We start from the raw sequence: 17794 nt of genomic DNA on the forward strand, positions 1-17794 counted from the left end.
AGTTCTGTTGTAACAAAAATCTGTGCTCTCTTCATTCTACAGGTCGTCCACAGGACAGGAGCTAATGCAGCAGTACTTGATGATAAAATAATTAATTAAGAGTTTCATTGCCGGTTGAGAAGTTGAACTCCACTAGAACTCTGTTCTAGATGCAATAGCATACAAATACTCTGTGTTGTATGTCCAGCATGCTGACAGCACAGGTTAAAAAAAGAAGAAGAAAAAAAAAGAGAATCAAGTTCAGACAAGCCAGATTGCAAAGCATAGGACAAGTAGTAGTATATGTTGACAAGGTTCTCATCAAGGCTCAGAAACGAAGAAATGAACAGCGATGCCTAACAGCACAGCCCAGCAGCTGTGACAACTGCTCCTGGTGGCAGAAACGCAGTTGTGGTAACAAGCAACAGATAGTTTCATGTTTTCACAATGCTTGCCGACTTTATATGGACAATTGGTACTACAAAGGCAACAAAAAAACCCCAAATTTAATTTAATGCATAAAGGCATCAAACAAGAAAATACTCATTGGGAATCGTTTTTGCAATGGTGCCATACCAGACTGAACATGGCAAATAAGGGATCGTTGGTGATGTGGGTGTACTATTAGGAAGGGTGGAGAACTCCTGCGATGGAAGCTAATATATTGCTGGATATATTTCAATGGATTTTTAACTTACTTAAGAATGAACCAGGAAATGTGTCAGCTACCCAGTCATAAATGTTAATTGTAGTGTCTTACTATATTAATAATGTCAAAATATATCAATTTATCTATCAAAAGAAAACAAAACAGCTGTCTTTTTTTCCTCTGGTAGAAAACGAGACTGTAGACTCGTCCGAGGTGGTGTTTGCATGTGGAGTGAGGAAGTGCCCTGAAAAATACAACTGCAACGACACGTGGATCGGACCCAACGATGGAATCACCCAGTTCGACAACATCCTGTTTGCCGTGCTCACCGTCTTCCAGTGCATCACCATGGAGGGATGGACAGCCGTCCTGTATAATGTAAGTAGAGTAGATGGAGAAATCTTTTTCGAAAGTAGTCCGAAAGGCCTAGCTGGATCTAAATTAGTGTATTTTTTTTAATTATATTATTATTTTTATTATTATTTAGGGGTCCAGCCTACTATTGTTATCGTTAAGATTTTTATTATTTTCCTCAGAATTATTCTGGCTAAAACTGTCTGGAACAGAACAACTGCAGAAGCTACGGTTCAAGTTTCATCCATATCGATCCACGTACGGAGCAGAAATGAGTGAAAAGCCGACGAAATTTGACCCAAAGTAGCCAAACATTTATACTTAACCGACGCGCCAACTTTCGAAAACAAATTGAACGAGATGAGTTTTAGAGTAGGACGCTTTGTGACATCATCATCCAACGTACTATAAATGTGCAGATTAGGCTTCTAAATGTCCATTTGCGTCAGTGCAGTGTAGAGTCAAACTACACGCGTGTGTCTGTTTATGTACTTTCTTACCTGGTAGATGTCTGTGGGGCTGTTCCATTGATATTCTATCTCTTTGTTTTTTTTGTAAATTAAGACATTGTATTCCGATATAACCCCCGGTTATATGTGGCGTTGTGGTCCTCCTTACGGTGGCCGGATTCGCGGAAAAAAACATTGATCCACAGAAACCCCTCACCACGACAAGTCCACCCGACTGTGGGAACGAATGATGCATTCAGGTGCTATGAACGCGTCGGAAAACTACAACCTGTGAAATTGTAATTACTCGCTGAAAGCCGCCAACGCTTTTCGGATCTCATGTAAACGTAACCTATCGAAAATGTAATCCACAGAAAGGCGTCTAAACCACTAAAATTACGTAAATTGGCTTCCCTTCGTAAGCCTCCGTAAATAAGTCATTATTGCCCCACACGACGCCAAACATCAACTTCCGTCACCGAGACTCCACATCAGGGGTCTCAAGCTCAACTTACCTGGGGGCCGCTGGAGGTAGAGTCTGGGTGAGGCTGGGCTGCATCAAGTATTCCACAAAGAAAGGGTTTCACGGTTTCCAAAAAAAAGTACAACTTCTTTTCCCTTTCCTATTGCAACACTATGCTGTCTTTATTAGGTCACTGATTACTCTTGTTGAGTCCGCCCACTTCCTCAGTCCTCTGTACCTTGCACTGGGTGACAGGATATATTTTCCTTCCACTTAGTGTCACTCCGGAATCACGTTTCAACCAAGTAACTAACGCGTTGGCTAACTTGTCAACAAACACCACTGGAAGCTGTCACAAGCCTGAGCTATGGTAGCCCATAAGTGATAAAAAAAATATATAAAACGCCCAGCGCAACGACTCGCGCAACGACTCGGCAAAAATGTGCGTGTGAGAAAAACGCGTGGGCCTCACTAACACTAAACTTTGATGTCAAGTAGGGGGCCACAAAATATCGTCCCGCGGGCCTCAATTGGCCCACGGGCCGTGAGTTTGAGGCCCCTGCTCCAACTCTACTTCCACAAACAACACGGTGAGTTATAACAGTGACAAGGTTTGGTTTAGAGTCAAAGATAGACGGTTGTTTTAAAGGAAACTTCGTGTTCATGCAGCTTCCTACAGCTAAATGTAGCGGACTTGAAAAGGGGGAAGGTGTTAAGTAGTGGTTTTGTGTAAACACACAAAACATTAAGAAGACAAGTATTCAGCCGACATCAACAAGATACTACATATCACTACTGTGGACACATCACTTTGAACTTACCATTACTTCAATAGACAAAAAAACATAAGAAGGCCGAAATGAAGAAAATAGGAGCAAGGAATGCTGAATTGAACATGAAGGACTACTTTGTTAAGAAAAAAGAAATTAATTGATATTCATTGGCGGAAATACCTATTTGGTTGGTTACTTGGTTGAGGTTTCATTGGAACCAGGGCATTTCAGACATCTTGTCGTGCAAGTTGAATCCACATCGATCTACATTTGTAGAAGAAATTTTGTGATAAACCATTGCAAATTTACCGGAAATTGAAGAACGTTGGCGTACCTTGATTAGTTTGAGGGGCAGAGCGCTTTGTGACATTATGAACCAATGTTATATAAGTCCAGGGTTTGTCTCTAGGTGCTTGTTAAACTAGAAAAATTGTAACTCGTTCTCTTATGTTGTATTTATATCATTAACTGTATCATATAGTGTACATATGTACACTGTATATATCAGGTTCCCTTACTGAGTTGCTGTAATCCTCGAATTCCCCTCCTGGGTATCAGTAAAGTACTATCTTATCTTTATCTTTTTAGACCAATGATGCCTTGGGTCTGACATGGAATTGGATGTACTTCATTCCTCTCATCATTATCGGCTCGTTCTTCGTGCTGAACCTGGTTTTGGGAGTCCTTTCTGGGTGCGTATCATGATTTGTCTGTATGTAAATGAGTCTGTGCATGTCCTGGCGTGCTCATTCCCGCTCTTGTATTTACGTGCCCGGATGATGGAGGTTTTTTGTGCGGTTGTCCCCTCTCCGCAGGGAATTCGCCAAAGAGAGGGAGAGGGTCGAGAACAGACGGGCCTTCATGAAGCTGAGGCGGCAGCAGCAGGTGGAAAGAGAACTGAACGGCTACCGGGCCTGGATCGACAGGGCAGGTACTGGACAGCCTGGTAGCTCACCCGGGCCCCTGGGGTTCTGCTAGGAACCCTGTAATACCTTTCAAGATATCTACCTGATATACATGACCCATGGATGTTATGTAGAGCAGAGTCACACTGTAATGTAGCACCTAGTTTATTCTCTTATTAGGAATATACAATATAGCCTAGCACCCCCAATATTTTAGCAAAATACCTTAAAAAAATAAACTAAAAAGGAAATAAATCTGTTTGTAACTAAGTACTTCTCTCATAATAAGGTCCTTGGTTTGGCATTGCCCAGCATTATCTGTGTTTCGCCGTTGTTATATTCATGTAAAGTTAGATATGCAATTCCATTTCTTTCATTTTCATCATAATAGTTGGATAAATTGGAGCCCATGCCTGGTACTAGTTTATTGGCGGATGAAGCACGTTGTAATTAAAGTGAGCTGCCTTTGAAATAAGACTGCCGTGTTGCAGACACTTTGTGAAGTTATAGCTTTGTTGGGCTGAGCGTACACACAATGCTGTAATGGCAATCTACACGCTTTGCGTCCCACGCAAGTAGAGGGTGAGGAAAAGGTGAGATTGACTCACTGACTCAATTTGTGTGTGTGTGTGTGTGTGTGTGTGTGTGTGTGTGTGTGTGTGTGTGTGTGTGTGTGTGTGTGTGTGTGTGTGTGTGTGTGTGTGTGTGTGTGTGTGTGTGTGAGTGAGTGCATGCTTTTTGTGTGTGTGTGTGTGTGTGTGTGTCCGTGAGAAAAGGACAGAACACACAAGATGCACACATTTCAGTGTGTGCGTGCGTGTGTGCCTGCGTGCGTGTGTGCCTGCGTGCGTGCTGGTTTGCCTTCATGCCCTTATGCGGGCCTGTAAATGTGTCTGTGTGTGTGGGTGAGTGTGGGAAGAGAGGGACGGATAGCAGAAAAGAATGGCGGAGAGAATGAGAGAGTGAGTGAATGTATGTATTAGTCAGAGGTCTACAAGTGCGATAAGAAGGTTATTCAGGCCGCACAATGTGGAAACTTGGCCGCTGGAGCCGGGCGAGTTTTCACTGATTAGTGTCTCTGCCCACGGACAACAACTGCACCAGGGAGGACCAGCTCTCAGAAACATTCTCCTGCAAACACTGTTCAGTCGACTCCCAATGCATGTGCCTCGAAGGAAAAAAACAATGAACATAACTTTCATTTTGTTTCAATTACAGAGGAAGTCATGCTCGCAGAGGAAAATAAGAATTCTGGGAGATCGGCTTTAGATGGTAAGAGTACAAATGTGTTTTGTAGTCTGACCTTTAATGAGGGTTCAACACACCGTCCTCGTGTTTATAATCATGGATTCACCTGTGACCAAGGCTGGTTTTCAATTTGCAGGGGCGCAGCCTTATCCAAATTCACGTGAAAGACACATCATCTTGATTTTTAGATGTTGGCAAATTTGAATTGTTAAACTAGGCAGAAAATGCGTTATATCAAACTTAGTTGCCATTGTGCTAGATTTAACATGTTGCAATATTCCTGGATGTTTTGACAATCAGGCCTGTAAAAAAGTGACTATATTCTGGACTTTTGTTTGTTTTACCTTTAAACTAAACCATTATTTTAATTTATGACCTCCATTAATAGAGGTTGAAAATTAAATAAAAAATGAAAATACATTTAAAGTTGATGTAAATCTTCATAACTCATAGTACAAGATAATTGTTTGCAGTGAGTTGTTTTGCTTTTTGAACCATTGACAAAACTGTCTTTGGAACAGAACAGAACAGATTTGGCAGATGCTTTCCGCTGCCAAAAGGCCCGCTGTCTTCCAACAAGACTATGTTTTCCACTGTGTTTCAGTGCTCACTGGGACTTAATATTGTTTCTTCTTGTTTTTGGATACGGCTTACATTATGAGCCGTTCGTTTATTGTCACAAATGAAAGGCCGATGCGATTAAAATGATGACGATGACAAATGTGTCCAGTGCTGAAAAGAGCCACCAGTAAGAAGACAGGCGCTCGCAGAGGAGGGCCGGGAGAGGACAAATATGCAGACACGTCCACTGCAAGTGAGTAAGGACCCTCAGGGAGCACCTCCCTCTCCGACAGAATGTGCCTGTCCAGGTTCTCAAAGCCTTAACAGTAAACCTGCTCCACCCCATTTCTCCAAACTGCCTGCTCTGTCTTAATTCAACCCCCCCCCTTCTCTTTGTCCCTTTGGAAATCTTTGATTTCCCCCAAACTCACACAGGCATGTCTCGATCCAGAGTGAACTTCCGCAGCGGCCGTCGCGGACCCGCTGCGTACCTGCGGCGCAAGGAGCGCATGTTCCGCATCTCCATCCGTCGCACGGTGAAGACGGACACCTTCTACTGGACGGTGCTCAGCCTGGTGGCTCTCAACACCATCTGCGTGGCTATCGTGCACCACAACCAGCCGGACTGGCTTTCCATCTTTCTCTGTGTGTTCCAATCCTGAACCCCGTTCTAGATAAGTTCAAGCGTGGGATGCAGCGATAACCCTTTTTGTCTAGCTTACCCACTTTCAGGCAAGAAGGTCCGATTTCACCCAGTGTGTCCAAAACGGAAATATTTAACGGCTTTCCGAAAAGTAAAAAAAAAAAAAAGATTTTAGCTGTTTTAAATGCAGCTACATTCAGAACAATGTTTTGACACCCACCCATCTATCCTCTGTGATTATCGGCTGTGAAGCCGCCTGTGAAACTCAACACACTGGTGCTGCGGGGTTGCCAGTTCAGTCAGCATTTGCAGCTTGTACTTGGCAACCCTCAACCCACTGGAAGGGCTGCTTCACAGGCTGATAATCATGGATGGATGGATTAAGTCTCGAAGCAGTTCTCAATGTATCTGCATTTAACACAACAAAAATCTTGTTTTTAAGTTCTATTTTTACTTTTCATAGAGAAGCAAGCTATATTGCTTAAATTAAGCTTTATAACACTTTTGATTGTCGATTCCCTCTACCGTCTAATATTGGGCTTACACCTAGCATGCTGCCTTTCGCTATCCAAGTTCTGGACACGGTATGAAGTATGAAATTGGTATTAGTCTTTTCATCTAAATCTGGGTTAGATTTGTTGTTTAAAGTTGAATTTGACCAATAACTATCTCTGTAAAGTGTGGGTTGATACAGTATTCCACTCATTACTTGTGCTGAACAATATAGAAATGAGTTAGGCTGGTTTTTAGGTGTCAATAATACATTGATATGTCATCTGTCTTTCTCCGTGAGAGCTTACACACTTCTTAATGTTTAAAATTTTGAAAGATATTGTCACTTTTCTTGAAAATCAAATACTGTATGCTTGATATGGTTCTTTTTATAAATATTTCTTTGCAGTTATCCACCCCTAACTTTTAATATTATCCTAAATATAAGATACCACTATCAGTATCAAAAGATAAATTGAGGAAATGTATCAATATATATATATATATTAACGCAATATATAACAATGTATTTATATTGATGCTTTCATGCCATCCTCCCATGCTATAACAGTACTGTAAAAATGTGTTTATTTTAGCTGATATTTCTAGCTTCGACTCTGATCTGATTCTCTTTGTCCTCTCCACTCCAGACTATGCCGAGTTTGTATTCCTGGGGCTTTTTTTGGCCGAGATGTTCCTGAAGATGTACGGTCTGGGTTTTAGGCTCTACTTCCACTCATCATTCAACTGCTTTGACTGCGGGGTGAGTTCCTCCCCCTCAGAGTTCTGTCGCCTGTTTACTGTTTTTCTTGAATCGTATTCTAATTCATAGAAAACATAGTTTCCAGACTTTTCTGCTCGTCTAATTAACCATGCTTTACATATGTATATACATATATATATATATATATAGTAGAGGTGTTGTCTGTGGCATGGATTCTCTGCAGGTCATTGTGGGCAGCATTTTTGAGGTGGTGTGGGGCTTCTTCCGACCTGGAATGTCCTTTGGTATCAGCGTTCTGAGGGCGCTGAGGCTTCTGAGGATCTTTAAGATCACCAAGTGAGTGGAGTAACGTCAGTGTGCTCTCGTAGATGGTTCACCTGGATTTGTATAAAGGTCCGTTTTGGTCCACATAACTGTAGCTGTTATTCTTCCAGAAGTATAATAGCAGTGCTCTTTGAATGTCATTTCTATAGATATTGGGCGTCGCTCCGGAACCTGGTCGTATCCCTCATGAGCTCCATGAAGTCCATCATCAGCCTGCTGTTTCTTCTCTTTCTGTTCGTTGTGGTGTTTGCTCTGCTGGGTATGCAGCTTTTTGGGGGCAGGTAGGTAAAGCCTCAAGGATCCCGCACCCATTCGCTCAGTTCAAAACAGCACGGCACTTATTTATGGGGGCTGATTTCCACGGTGCGTCTTCGCCCACCTATATGAATAAATCGCCGTCGAGTTTTTCAATGGTTACACAACAATAGTTCCCTTAAAACGCCGCCTTTGATGAAGGGAGGAGGAGGAAGTGACACGTCCGGATGAAAATAGCTCCCCATCCTCCGCCTCTTTTTCCTTCCGCATTTCTACGGTCATATCTGCTTCTCTTCCCTCTAGGTTCATCTTTGAAGATTACACTCCCACCAACTTTGACACGTTTCCAGCTGCCATCATGACAGTGTTTCAGGTTTGGCTCCCACAGACCTTCTCCCTCTGCCTTCCCTCCATGACACATTGCACCCTGGGATGGTTCTCACTTCGGGCTCAGATTAAACAGCTCAGCTCACTTTCTTGTATGCTCTCCGACCCCCAACCCCCCACCCCCGCCCCCGTCTATGCTGTCATCCCACACATCCATGTACACACTGATATCAGGTGGTGAAAACATGAACGAAACGCAAGAGCCTGTTCATTGAAACACGTCGGAAAACATCTGCATCGGGTGCACGGGAAGAAGAAATCTGCTTTGTGGAGGGGCGGTTTGGGATAGTTGTTTGGGCCAATTTTGCGACTAAAAAATAAGCATTACCTTCATGGTGTATTACCAGGGCACTAGCTTGCTGGAGAAATTGTCGGCAACAATCACAAATAATGCCGAGATATCTGTTTGTTTGGCTGCAGATCCTGACTGGAGAAGACTGGAATGAGGTGATGTATAATGGGATTCGCTCTCAGGGCGGAGTGCAGTACGGCATGTGGTCCTCCATCTACTTCATTGTGCTTACGCTGTTTGGAAACTGTATCCTTCTCTGAAACCCCACAGGAGTCAACTTAAGCCTGGCCGACGCTACAGGATTTTTCAAACCTTAACAGAGATTGAAAATGTGAGAGACCCCACACATAACCACATATCTCATGATAAATTGAACAGTTTTGATCCTTTAGTGTGTGGAGAGCAACAATTTGCCCAAACTGCACAGCACACACATCCTTTCCCACCGCGACAAAAACCCGTTAACATCGGCTAACATCCAGCTTTGTCATAAGTGGGAAATGCAACACCCGGATGTCTGTCCCGGGTCAAATAACCCTGCAATAGATACAGGTTTTTATTGGCTCCATCTCCGTTCAGCTCTGATGTTAACAGCATGCCCGGGTCGACACGCTCATTTTGGCCCATTTACCAGTGCGATACGATACACACGTTGACGTTCCGGAAGTTGGCGTATAAATAGACACGAATATCGTTCGATCATTTAATATCCGATTTAGAATCCAAAAATCAGAAGTCAAATCATTTTTTCCTGCATGAGGGACCAGGAAATGTTTTGAGTTGTGGGGAGCGCAGCGGAGAAGCCCCACGCTCCCCGCCAGGCTCCCAGCCACTCTGGCTAAACGGCTAAAAAGACTTTTTAAAATAAACTTAAAATAAATTTTTGATACTTTAACAATTTCGATTTGCGATCGGTGCTGCCAGGACGGACTTCCGGGAAGAAGTACAAGACGCTCGTAACATACCTCACAACACAGGATAATATGGCACGGTAATCTTCAGAACCATCAAAAAATCTGGACTTTTTGCTCACGATTGTCAGAAGCCCCAAATTGGCGTTATTATCTTGACGTGTGTACCCCGCCTGAGACATCTCTGATTCATAACGTTTCATTTCAAACATTTTATCAGCACGTGGCAAGATTTTTTGAACTTATTGAATAGCGGAAATGGTCGAATTTGCCTTGCATTAAAGCGTGGTGCCAACTGGTCATTGAAATTCAAAAGAAATGAAATGTTCCCCTCTTCCAAGAAATCTCAGAGCAGTCAGGGAGGAAGGCCCAGAATCTTGTGAGGAGTTATGGGGAAGTAGCCAGCTTGGGTTGACATTGGGTAAAATAGCATTTTTACATTAAAAAGCATAGCCAAGAGCTCATGTTTACCCTGATGGGAGGTTGAACTTGTCAAATTTGTTCGGGAGACTGTGGTTTCCCAGTGTTACTTAATGTTTTCTCAATCACTGATAACAGACACGCTGCTCAATGTCTTCTTGGCCATCGCTGTGGATAATCTGGCCAATGCACAGGAACTGACTAAGGTATTTACCATTGCATGTAGACCTCAATATTTGATTTTTTTTTTAACCATTAAACAATCAAACTGGGCTAGTGTTCAGCATACATAACTTAGGAGTGAAAATCTTCGATGTTTTCTAATTGATTAATTTTTCATCCAATGGTGCATTCTTTACCACCAAACAATAATGAAAAATACATTGAATCATTGTCTCTTTGAAAGTACCAGCTAAAATAATGTATAACATATGGGATTTTATTTTTTTACTTTTTTTTTTTTACCTGTGCTGTCAGCATGCTGGGCATACAACACAGAGTATTTGTGTGCCATTGCATCTAGGACAGAGTTAATCTGCAAGTGGAGTTCAACTTCTCAACCTGCAATGCCACTCTTTATTGATTCTTTAATCATCAAGAACTGCTGCATTAACTCTGTCCTGTGGACGACCTGTAGGATGACAAGAGCACAGCTTTTTGTAACACAGAACCGCCACCAATCCCCCTCTTTGTAGAACGATCTTAGACATGGAAAAACGCAAACATAGTAGAAACATCAGACGACAACCTGTATCAACAAAACATAATTAAGTCCAGGAAAACTTGAACGGCAATTATGCACGTGGCCTCTTCCTGTGATAGCTATGGCAGTAAATGAGGGAAAGAAGGATGTAATCAGGAGGGTGTTTTCGGAAGCAGGTGCTGGTGGTGTGTGTGCCTGTGATGAGTCCGTGTGTGTGTGTGTGTGTGTGTGTTTGTGTGTTCACTGGTTAGTGTATGGACTTGTCCCAATTGGTTCTGGTGTATGAGGTTGGAATTATATCGTAGCCCCTCCAAGCAGCGGAAAAGGCCCTGCAGCCTGAGCACCATGCCCTGTAGCCACAGAAGACCCCCCCGGCCCCCAGGGAAACCAGGAGCCCGGGGTTTAACACCCTCGCACGGCCCAGAGGAGCATAAGCCCGTCCCAGAGAGCACAGAGACCCTCCACCCCCAAAGTTCACTCATACAACCCGCCCCCACGTGCAGGCATAAGACGCACCCACAGGTGCAGAACCCGGGCCCCGGGTGCCAGGCACGGATCACAGGCCTGGAGCCAGGTCCAGTGCAGACAGACTGACACCCCGGCAGAACCGCCCGCCCCGTAGGCAAGCTGGCGGGGCCCCCACACCCACCAATGCCAAAGGCGAGGCTCGCCATACTGAAACTGGCCACAAGCCCCGAACACTCACCCATATAGCCAAGTGTAGCCAGGACAACCAGATGACAGCCAGATATGTGGCTCCTCCACCACCCCCGGGATTATTATTTTTCTGTTACGAATTACCACTTTAAAGCCAGCCACATTTGTATTATGTCATGGACATATGCAAATCTCTTCACTTCACAGAAGCGTATTTGGTTATTGATAACTTTGCTTTCTCCATTCTGTCTTTTGTTATCAGGATGAAGAAGAGGAAGAGGAGTTCTTTAATCAAAGATACGCTCGAGGCAGAGACGGCTTGTTGTCTGAGTAAGTCATCCATTAGCACCTAACCTTGATTTGAGATGGTTTACCCAAAGCATTCAAATCGCTAACGTGGCTTTTGGCACTCTGCCATATTCTTTTTAGTTACAAATCAATGCTCTCACATTCAATCACCGCTTTCCAACGGTGCCCACAAACCATTTAGACAATCAAATACATATACTTTCAATATTATTTCTGAATTGTACTTCGTGGTCGAGACGTGCTGCATCCTAGGGCTTTGGATGCTGTGGGAAAAGCAATACTGTTCTTCGGAAATATGACAATTTGTTATTATTTCCAACATATCTGCGTGATATTTTCCTCAGAACCTTTACTTGCGTGGCAAATGCAAAGTGAGAGAGGCATGTTCAAGACTTTGTGAAGATAGGATTGTATATTGTACGCTAGCAATATCAGGACAACGCCACACATCTCTGTAGAAGCCAATGTTTAAGAACACGATTATTTTGTTGTCATCTGTAAAAATAGAACAATCTTTAATCGTCACACAGCACACCACACTACAACACATGCTAAGTATATTTAATAAGTTGTGTAATATGTATAATAAGTTGCTACTAAGATATAGTTCTCCACTGACTTAACTGTTTCTTATATTTACCTGCTTGCTTTTCGGCGACTGTCCTAATCAGTGGCCGTTGCAGATACAGAAGGTAAATAGAGGTTAAGGAATGTGATAGATTTCTTGTAACTATGGAAGTTAGTGTCCATGAGCCAGGCACTGAATCAATACATGCCGCACTCCAAACGGCTTAACATGACCTTCAAAAAAGGCCGTTCTTAGTTTGACTGTTTTACTACGGGGGTGGACTGCATCTCGTGGGTTTTTTCCTCTGCTAAGGAGAGCAAAGGCCAATAATGGCTTTACGGCAGGGAGGTATTTGCCTCAACTCTTTTACCTTGACACTCTAGTTGTGACACTTAATTGTATCATTTGTTCGTTACATATTTAAATGTTGTATGTGTCACAGCTATCAATGTAGCAGATTCAGGGGCATATTAGAGTGTATCGCTGCCTTCATCATTTTGTCTTGTTCAATGCCTGTGTATGTGCCACCGACCAAAAGGATGTATATTTCAAATTCTTACAGTATTTCATCACTATTACTCCAGACCTTTCACTTGAGAACGTATACAAAATCACTTTCACACCCTGGAAGCTGATTCTTATAAGTCCGAAATTGCAGCGATTTCCAATTAAATATGTAGCATATTTATGCATATTTTGGACTGTGTCACAACAACTGTTCTGTGTATGTTGGTAAACACTAATGTCTTGTTTTCAAATAATCACTCATTGATTACATGGACAACAAGAGTCTGAATACCAGTAAGTAAAGTTGTCTGCATCTCCGTCACACAAAATTTATCCATTGAGTTTCCTAATGGATTAAATATTGTTTTCTAGTTTTTATGTACTTTATTCCTGCATTTTCCCCTTTTGTTCTTGTGCTTTTTGTTTATTTTCCCAATTCTACGGTTTTTGTGGGCTTGAATGTATTTTTAAGCATTTTCCATATTCTCCAAAAGTTATATTTTTATATTAATACTCACCTACCAATTTAATTTAAAGAAAATTGCTCTTTCTTGCAATTTTCAATTTGTTTACCTCTTTTTGTTATATAAGTGTTATGCTCACTTTACTGTGTAGATAACTGCTCTAACTTTGCTTGTCATTAATACATAAAAATGTTGGGCTCATTGCTGCCCTCTAGTGATAGTCAGATATGATGTGCTTTTTAGGGGGAGAAGAAGACCTTACCTATACAGAAAGCGGGCCATTCACAGAGGCCGGCCGAATTTCCCCGATGAGCAAGACTCTGGTGGTGGGGGCGCCGATGAGCAGCCGCTCAACAGCTCCAACGCCTTTGTCAACCGGCGTGAGAGAAGGAGAAAGGTCAACATGTCTGTGTGGGAGCAGAGGGCCAACCAGCTACGCAAGCGCCGTCAGATGGCCAGTCAGGAGGAGCTGTTCAGCAGTCCCACAGAGGACACCGTCGAAACCCCCACCAGCTCCCACCACATCCCAGCGCTGTCCCCAGAGGTCAGTCCAGCGCACCTACCTGAGTCTCCAATGTCTGTGGGCATCCCTTTACCAGAGCCCCCGATGTCCATTGCCATCCCCATGCCTGAACCTCCAGAAGTGGACCCCTTACCTCTGTTGACCCTGACGGAGGAGAAAACAGGCGGGACGAACCACAGGTCGACGGGTGGGGGCAGGCACAGAGTGGCCCGTAAGTTTAGGCCCACGCCGGGGCTGGATGACGGGGCGCGGCACAGGCGCCACCGTCACCGCGAGGCTCGCCCCGAGGCCAAGAGTCTGGACATCACCCAGTCACCCCAAGAGGCCGCAAAAATCAGAAGGGCAGTCAGCCAGGAGAGAAAGATCCTGGATGAGTGGGAGGAGAAGGAGGACAGGGAAGAAAAGGAGGCCGCAGAGGCAGGTGGAGGGTTGCAGCAAGAAGATGGCGGAACATGCATTGTTAATCCATATGCAGAGGTTCGAGAGGACCCTGGGAGGTAAGACTGTCCAACTGTCTCAAACTACCACTTGAATTGAAATGAACACACCTCGGCACAAGCAGTTTGATTACACATACTTGTTGTAAGGTGTGTTATAGATAAAGGGGACTATAGCATATAACGTTGCATGTTTATCTCACGTAGTGCTAATTATTACTAATAAAATAAATATTTAGTTGGTGTTAGTTAGTTTGTAGGTCTGTGAAGAGGGTAAATGCTCCTACATTGCTGCAATGCTTCCGACGTTGATGTATAGCGTAGTACTTCTTAACTGTGATTTTTGCCACACAGTCTGCCTGAGTGAAGTTATCTCAACTGAACTCATGTAACTCAAGTGACCCTCAAAAATGGTCCATAAAGCTCCTCCTAATTGCATTTTATGATATTCCTTCCATTTCAGAGTCAGTGTGTCGGGCTCAGACATTCCTGAGCCTCCCCAGTGTAAGCAGCTCACGGAGCCTCTGCACCCCGCCCTGCTGGACTGGGAAGGGCAGGGTGAGGTTGGGCACACTGTGTGCCAAAACCCTCTGGTGGAGACTGCTGTCGAGGCCACAGAGTTCTCTGTCGGGCCCACCGAGCCTGAAAACCATCCTGCCTCTCTGAACCTTGACATGTCCCACGCAGAGGGAGGCGTGGTCATTGAAATGTCCTCACAACCCCTACTGGAGCTCACCCCCATGACAGGTAGCGCTACTGGTGCTGTGGCTTTCTGCGGCACTTTCAGTTGCTTTCTCTGTTATTTGCGTTGCTTTTGCGTTGTCTATTACAGTGTGGGGCTCGTCCCCTAGGGGTGCAGAGGTACTGCAGGAGGCGGTGCAGGGGATTGGTTATGGGTCAATTATGTATAGTGGAACTAAATTCATGATGGAATAAAACATATGTTATACTTTTTTGATTAAATTAAATCGTATTGATCATCACCTTTCTTTTGCATTTTATATTTTAACATGCGCAACAGCTTACAGGAGCTAAGGTAGCAGCAATGTAATGGCAAACAGAGGAAAATATGAATTACATTATTTTGATAAAAGGTTGGATGAAAACATGCATATCCATGTTCTTCATAATTTTATTTAATTTATATCTATTTTACTACGACTTGATTTGTCACTTGTCTTGCCGTTATTAATGGCAAGGGGGAAAAATGGATTGCTGTGGTGCGGAAAGGAGGTGTGAAGGGTTTTCTATTCCCAAAGGAATGCCGTGCAGAAAATGTTTGAGAACCACTGATCTCTTGTGAATCAGTGTCAGCATCACTGTACTGTATTCCTAAAGTATTCCTGTCACTCACATCTAATAGCAATTGACACGTTTAGTCTATTCTGGTGAGTCAATAATGGCACTGATTCATGGTTCATGGTTTATTCCAAGCCATTTTTATCTGTGTGGAATGAAACCTTTTTTTTTTTTTTTTTTGCTTCTCACACCTCTGCCCGAAAAATTAGCAAACAGCAAGGAGATCGAGGCTTTCAGTTCCGAGCAGACTGAGGGAGAGGAGGAGACGGAGGAGGATGAAGCACCCATCCCTCCGAAAACCATGGCCCCAGACAGCATGTTCCTTTTCAAGGCCTCCAATCCGTAAGACGCTGAAAAGAAGTGTCGCCACTTCTATTGATTACGGCCGTACTGTTGCCTGTCTGTCTCGCTGAAATACAATTACGCCCGCAGTTGTGTCTCTGTGCGGGTGCAAGTGCCTGTGGCTGTGGCTGTGCGGCTCTTTAACCCCCCTGTCAACAGAGAGCTCTTTATTCAACCACAGCATCAGGAGGATCTGCCATTACGTGGTCACCATGCGCTACTTTGAGATGACCATCCTGCTGGTGATTGTGGCCAGCAGCATTGCACTGGCGGCCGAGGATCCGGTGTGCACCAACTCCGACAGAAACAAGGTGAGATTTCCCCAGGGGAAATTCAGGGGTGAGGGAATTTTTCCATTAAATTAACTGTCCCCTGTTGGTATCCTGTCATGCCAATATTAAGGTGCCCTCGAATACGGTGTCTTGACTCCTTACGGTTCTGGGGTTGGGACAGGGTGAGGTTTTGGCCGGCAGATAGATCATCGGTGCACATCCGTGCCGGGGTGTTGCGTTAAAAAACTCTGATGTTTCTTCTCCCCCAGGTTCTCCGTTACTTTGATTACGTCTTCACCGGAGTGTTCACATTCGAGATGATCATTAAGGTGGGAGCTGTGATGATTGTAGTGTGCATGTAAAGCGTGCGTATCTCCGCCCGCTGTCTTAACACCTCCGTCCCGTCTTTGCGCTTCAGATGATCGACCAGGGTCTCATTCTGCACGACGGCTCCTACTTCCGCGACTTGTGGAACATTCTTGACTTCATTGTGGTGGTGGGAGCTCTGATTGCTTTCGCTCTGACGTGAGTCACAATGCACAGCCGCCGCCTGGCGCTGACTAATACCTGAGTCACTGGGGAAAATCGCACCCCACCCTCCCCACCCTGACCACTCTGCCTGTTATGATCGATCGATGTGGCGCTCGGCACTTCCGCAGCTCAAATGCGGGGAGCGGTCAACCGCCGCGTAACAACCGCAAGCAAAATAGACAGGATAGACTTTTAATTGAGTTAATTTTGTCTTGTTTAGTGGGTTTTTCAGAACGTACAAAATTGTTAGTTGTTCATTTGCACTGATTTAGAATCGTTCAAATAGAAAAATAAAGAAATGTACGTATTTACATAGGCGTGCATGCACACTGAAACCTGAACATTTCCTATATATGTGTACTGTATATTTCCTGTTTATTTGTGTGTTATTTTATCTGTTGTGATTATTATAGCTGTGACCCTCTGAGCTGTGCTCACAGTGTCTCTCTCTTTATGCCTCGATTTCTCTGTTGTTCCTGTGGATTTTATTCTCTGTTGGGCTGCCAGCAATGTGATGGGGTAAAGCAGACATTTGACACATCTCTCTCGTAAACCTCTGATTATTATTATTATCACTTTTCTGCCTTTTTTTCTTTTTTAACTTCATATCATCACATTTCACCATTTGTCTTTATCAGCGTGTTCCTGTGTTGTGGACTCCTTGGATGTTTATTAATCGTTAAGATTCCCACTCAGTTTTCAAGGCCGATTTCTTTTTCGATTTAGTTTGAAATGTGTATTTTTAGATACGTGATATGTGTTTAGATATGTTTTGATGTGTCCTTTTTATTATTCAATTTTCACTTTATCGTGACCATTCATGTACTGTATCTTCAAGCCGCGCGGTCATATTCCTGGTTGTGAAAACCTGTGCGTCAACGTTGACAGGAACAACAAAGGCAGAGACATCAAGACCATAAAGTCCCTGAGGGTGCTGAGGGTTCTGAGACCTCTTAAAACCATCAAGAGGCTCCCCAAACTCAAGGTAATAACCAGTGTTTGAACACCTGGCTCTCTCTTCAACACTCTGGGTCCGTCCGTTGCCGCTAATAACTGACAGATTTCCTCCTCGCTCCGCCCCTTCACCGCAGGCCGTGTTCGACTGCGTGGTCACGTCTCTGAAGAACGTCTTGAACATCCTCATCGTCTACCAGCTCTTCATGTTCATATTTGCCGTCATCGCCGTGCAGCTCTTCAAGGGGAAGTTTTTCTATTGCACCGACGGGTCCATGAACACTGAGAAGGAATGCCAGTGAGTGCCTCCCCCCTCTCGTGCAGTCGACCCCATTTCTCAGTGGTCACATCACAAAAAACAGTGTCAATAAATATGTATGAAGTTATACACATTGACGC

At 43.9% G+C, this 17794-nt stretch overlaps 1 protein-coding gene across 1 annotated transcript in view; it reads left to right on the forward strand.

Moving 5' to 3' along the window:
• cacna1eb (calcium channel, voltage-dependent, R type, alpha 1E subunit b) overlaps nucleotides 1-17794 on the forward strand; it is a gene marked incomplete at both ends in the record, with an annotated part of 51967 nt that overhangs the window by 25495 nt on the left and 8678 nt on the right. The window contains 23 exons of the mRNA XM_080010380.1: nucleotides 816-1006; nucleotides 3256-3359; nucleotides 3483-3598; nucleotides 4791-4844; nucleotides 5551-5634; nucleotides 5817-6026; nucleotides 7167-7279; nucleotides 7464-7576; nucleotides 7714-7845; nucleotides 8123-8192; nucleotides 8627-8744; nucleotides 9968-10035; nucleotides 11452-11519; nucleotides 13281-14057; nucleotides 14461-14744; nucleotides 14830-14886; nucleotides 15506-15638; nucleotides 15820-15949; nucleotides 16180-16239; nucleotides 16329-16435; nucleotides 16949-16960; nucleotides 17330-17426; nucleotides 17533-17693. Of these exons, the coding sequence (XP_079866506.1) occupies nucleotides 816-1006; nucleotides 3256-3359; nucleotides 3483-3598; nucleotides 4791-4844; nucleotides 5551-5634; nucleotides 5817-6026; nucleotides 7167-7279; nucleotides 7464-7576; nucleotides 7714-7845; nucleotides 8123-8192; nucleotides 8627-8744; nucleotides 9968-10035; nucleotides 11452-11519; nucleotides 13281-14057; nucleotides 14461-14744; nucleotides 14830-14886; nucleotides 15506-15638; nucleotides 15820-15949; nucleotides 16180-16239; nucleotides 16329-16435; nucleotides 16949-16960; nucleotides 17330-17426; nucleotides 17533-17693 (3259 nt within the window). The remainder of the gene's footprint in view (nucleotides 1-815; nucleotides 1007-3255; nucleotides 3360-3482; nucleotides 3599-4790; nucleotides 4845-5550; nucleotides 5635-5816; nucleotides 6027-7166; nucleotides 7280-7463; nucleotides 7577-7713; nucleotides 7846-8122; nucleotides 8193-8626; nucleotides 8745-9967; nucleotides 10036-11451; nucleotides 11520-13280; nucleotides 14058-14460; nucleotides 14745-14829; nucleotides 14887-15505; nucleotides 15639-15819; nucleotides 15950-16179; nucleotides 16240-16328; nucleotides 16436-16948; nucleotides 16961-17329; nucleotides 17427-17532; nucleotides 17694-17794) is intronic.

The sequence above is a fragment of the Zeus faber genome (assembly GCF_960531495.2).
Source record: "Zeus faber genome assembly, chromosome: 12".
NCBI lineage: Eukaryota > Metazoa > Chordata > Actinopteri > Zeiformes > Zeidae > Zeus > Zeus faber.